At 39.2% G+C, this 4,800-nt stretch overlaps 1 protein-coding gene across 1 annotated transcript; it reads left to right on the forward strand.

Moving 5' to 3' along the window:
- The first annotated feature begins 358 nt into the window (after nucleotides 1-358).
- On the forward strand, nucleotides 359-4,455 carry LOC112271934. The gene is made up of 10 exons (XM_024462205.1): nucleotides 359-702; nucleotides 785-855; nucleotides 1,089-1,186; nucleotides 1,689-1,866; nucleotides 1,990-2,130; nucleotides 2,212-2,292; nucleotides 2,378-2,485; nucleotides 3,158-3,265; nucleotides 3,744-3,800; nucleotides 4,244-4,455. Exons 1-10 carry the CDS (start codon nucleotides 468-470, stop codon nucleotides 4,343-4,345), a joined length of 1,179 nt encoding a protein of 392 aa, XP_024317973.1. The 5' UTR covers nucleotides 359-467; the 3' UTR covers nucleotides 4,346-4,455.
- Nucleotides 4,456-4,800: the final 345 nt, after the last annotated feature.

The raw sequence follows: 4,800 nt of genomic DNA on the forward strand, positions 1-4,800 counted from the left end.
CCCAGACGTTTCTAGATGAGTGGGACAACCTCTACTACCCAGAACAAGAGCGGAGAGTACAAAATGCATTGGAGCTGTTTCGGACCCAAGGAGTCTATGCCACTTCTGAAGATTGGTTTGGTTTCGAACGTGTTAACATATCAAACTACCAAGCCCATGATTATCTGAGCTTCGAGCAGATACACGAGTATGTGTGTATGGGTCATCCGGTGCTTGGCACTTTTGGGGTCCGATCGGACTACACCATTTTTCCGTTCGAACTCATATACGAGCTGTCTCCTCCTGCGAATGAACGGGATTACACATATATGGTCATGATTTGCGGGTGCGGCGAACTCATGGGTCGAGCCTATGTACTTTACCTCAATACCTTTGGCTGGTGGTGGGGTTACTGGGGACTTGGGAGGGTGTACTGGGACCAAATACTTCAGTTCCCGGGCACGCAGCACTGTCTGTGGACCATCGAGATGGACGGGATTCAAGTTCCAGTTCCACCCGTCGACCCACGGTCACCGCCTCCTTACCCCCCTCCGAGCAAGAGAAGAAGAACAAGATATGCTCATCAGCCGCGGCCGTTTCCCCCGGGGTATGCTCCGCAGTCCCCGCCTCCTCCGGGATCTACAGCGAATTTCTCTGGCTTGAAATCGCCGCCGGCGTTACTCCTCTGCACAGAGGCCGCCCGGAACATCCTCCTCCCTCCAGGTATCTCTCTCTTAATCCCCACCCCTCAAGCATTTGGTTCATGTTGAGTTGCCGCCATGTAACAGCTGTTTGTTCTGTGTAGATGGCACGGCGTCGAAGGCTGCCGACTGCATAATGAACGCCTCTGCTAGTGACTCTGCGTGGCAATATAAGGTCAGCTCTTTTAAGCCTACAGTGTTTCTTCAGCACTTTGTCACGCGAAATTTCTTCTGTAGTCTGTACGTCTTGTTTCTGATAGTGATATACTCCGTATAAAACATAGAGATGAAATAAAATAAAACCTGATTGAAAAGAGAATAGGTAAGGGAGGGACAGGGACAAGACTAAAGACTTTTACCAATTATCCCTGAAAACTACTAAAATTTATCATTGGAACTGTTTGACAGATATGTGATTCGTCGGAGAATCAGATCGCATTGGAAGCCTCAAACTTTACTTCTCAAACAAGAGGGAAGTTGAAGGGGTCCAAAATCATACTGGAAAGGTAAAAGGACTATTGGATGCATCCTTTTCTGCCATTTGTTGTTTGAAGCTTTGTGTACCCTGTGTTTCTCAAGTATTTGTGGCATATTTGTGTTTGTACTCTTTATTTCGGGTCTTTCTGGCTGTGGAATGACTTTCTAGCTTTATTTTGTTTTATATCTTGTATACAGCATGCTACCTAAAATAGTACCATCTACGTTAGAGCCATAGCACAAGCAGTTTACACTTTCTCTTTACACTGTTGTTACAGCTAAATAAAAGTTCATTGTCAGTCCGGGTACATTAATTCCAATCTGGCCCTTGAACGATCTGACATAAGTAAGCTAAACTGAAATATGTAATTGGTGGTGTCCTCAAATAAATATATTGCTAAAGACCCAGATAAAATAATAGAAGATCCGCTCAAGTTACATTTTTCTTAATAATGATTCTGTTTATTTTGTAAACGGCGCATGCCCGTGATTATGCTCGTTAAACATTTTACATGCCTTTGGAGCTTGCAGAGTGATGGAGGATATGGTCAAGGCTAAGGGAGAACACCTGAAGAGTTATGACAGATATATAAAAGAATTTCACAAAAGGAACAATCAAATTCATCAGGAAAAGCTGGATATGACCCAACGAGAAAAGCTCAGTCTGCTTAAGTTTGATGAAGCTGAAGGCTATCTTTGCATTGTCCAAGTGAGTCTTGTTTACTTTTACTTTTTTGCTTATATATTTTCAACTCAACCCTTCATTCTAGTTTCTTAATATTTGTTGGACTAGGTACCTGGCACTTCTGATAAGTATATTGCTACTTTGTAGGACGCAAAGTGTGACCATGTTATGCAACTTAGGCGGGAAACTGAGAAATGTTTATCCCGGTTACAAGTTGACAACTCTTTGGATGGCAGTGGACCTTATGTCTTTTTGAAGAAAATTGAAGATGAGATCTACGAGCCGCAGGTTTTATATCCCTTGCTTTCAGTCTTTTTTAGATGTATTTTGGAGGTTTTTATCTGTAATATACTGGCTTGCATTCTTTAGATCTGCTCGGTACTCAACTCTGTTATGGAGTTGACGAATACATGCAACCAGATACATTATAGCCAACTTCATATTGAGGAGGTGGGATGTGATTCTTTCATTTGCCACAATTTGGTTATTTTTGTTTCTTCATAGGCATTATTAGCCATCTTGTTTTTCTCTGTAGATTGAGGGTTATCTGCATAGTCACTATCTGCCATTTGTTGTGAGGCTCGCTGAAAAAATTGAAAGGTTGGACAAATTCATATCCAAACTCAAAGCTACTGGCCATAGGGTAAGTGTAATATCCTAATTTCTGTGTATGGTAAAAGTTCTAATGGTTTGCACAAATTTCCTAATTTCTATGTATGGCCTACTTTAGTCACACATATGGAAAAACGTCGTGGTTACATAATGCCTATTGGTTTTACCTTTGTGAGCTATGCACCTTACTTACGTACCACAATTGCAATGTAGCATACCATTTAGACAGTTGAATTTGGTTATAAGTTATGACATGTTTATTTCAATAGGTAAATGCTACTGAGCCTTATAAACTGATCGTTCTTATATAAAAAATTGTAGCGCCAATTATAATGATCTCTCTGAAGTTATTGTTTTATTGGTATACTTATGTCAAACATTTGCTTCATGGTTGGGAGTTACAAATTCCAACCATAGATACCACAGCTGATATGCTAAGCTATTTATCGTCGTAAAAAAATAATTAACTGTAAAACGACTTACATTTATAAAGGTGGGAGTGAATTATATGTGTTAGTGTAGGTTTATTAGGATTACTTTATCCTACAACTTAGTTAAAGTTCCCTTTCTCTTGTTTTTGAACACCCATATTAGTTTTTTTTCCGAACATGAACACTTATATTAGTTATAAAGCTAAATCAAGCATTCCTGGTTATTTTTGTTTCTTTCTGGCCATTATCAACCATCTTGATTCTCTATGCAGGTTGAGGATTGTGCACCTGGTCTCTATCTTCCTTCTGTTATGAGGCTGGGTGCAAAACTTGAAATGCTGGAGACATTGGTATCCAAACTAAAAGCTGCTTCCCATAAGGTATCTGAACTTTAATGGTATTTTGGTAGGTTTGCACTACTCTGCTAATTTATGAGTGTGACCTACTTTAGTCACACATGTGGAAAAGATGTTGTGGGGATATAATGCATAATGGTTATATCCTTGTGAGCTATGCACCTTCACCTTTGGATCATAATTGCAACATAGCATTAACATCCAGATATCGTTGAATTTGGTTAAAAATTATGAAGGATTTACTTTAATGGGAAATTGCTACTGAGCCTTTTAAACTGATCGATTGTTATTTAAATGAATTAGGCACTAATCATAAGGGTCTCACTGAGATTATTGTTTTATTCGTAGATGTATGCCAAACTTTGCTTTATGGTTGGAAGTTGCAAATTCCAAACTTTAGATCGTGTCAAATAGACATGCTTTTGACATACTTGAGTGTGTTCCATTCTTCATACCTAATTTAACTTTTGTACCTTAGCTGACTTTGATCTGCTTGTTTCAGTCCGATTATCGACATTTCCAAGAAGCTCTGCGCAAATGTATTTCACTTTACAATGTGGTATGTATAGTTTTGTACATGCCATCGATATCATTGTCGAGGAATTGGAGTTTCTATCTAGTTTTTCACTTCACCTGCAACTGGATCTTTCTCTTTTTTTGAAACAAAGAAAAATTGGTTTGGAAGGGCATGCATAGATGTCCAGGCAATGGGAGAACGCTGCTTTGATCTTTTCTGTGGGTCTTTGTCTGGAGGATTTCACAACTGGGTACATTTAATTTTTTTGGAAACTTGGTTGAAATACATTCCAACGATGTCTGTTAGCTGACTATTGAAAGAATAATTGATCTATTTTCTTTCATCTGTCCCCTTATTCCCCTTCCGCCCCTTTTTTAGCTGCATTTCTTATGACACCTAACTTACTGAAATGTGATTACTAATGAAAATTCAATTTCAGTGTGTCCGAATTGTAGGATTGACCTTTTTCAATTCATCTTTTGCAGGCAACAACTTCAAGCCGGGCCGTGCTGATCCTCAAGCAGTGCAGACTGACAGAAGACAAGCATGCAGAGCTTCTGCCTATTGAGTGGACAGACAACATCTGACTATGTACGCTGACAGTTGTGAGCCGAAAAGTTAGCGTCTCGTTGCAAACTTTTTAGGTGAAGCTGCTGCGTTAACTTGATTGACCAACATTAGAGTTTCATTTTGAACTTGTGGCACCTTCTTTATGCATTAAAATAAAATACTCTCTCTGACCTTGTTTATAAGATGTTTTAGCTTTGTCTTAAAAGTTTGACCAAGTTTGTGGAAAAATATATTTATGTCTACAATATGAAATAGGTATATTATAAAGATATATATCATCACGGATTTAATAAAACTATTTAGAGTTGTTGATGTTGAAGATAATTATATAAACTTGATTAAACTGACTTGGGATAAAGTTATAACATCTTATAAAAAGGAACCGAGATAGTAGCAGTCTAGATTAGAGCATCTCCAGCCGGGCCCCCGAAAGACCCTCCAAACACTAAATGGGGGTGCCGGCGCTGAAAAA

Source organism: Brachypodium distachyon, chromosome 3 (genome assembly GCF_000005505.3).
Source record: "Brachypodium distachyon strain Bd21 chromosome 3, Brachypodium_distachyon_v3.0, whole genome shotgun sequence".
Lineage (NCBI taxonomy): Eukaryota > Viridiplantae > Streptophyta > Magnoliopsida > Poales > Poaceae > Brachypodium > Brachypodium distachyon.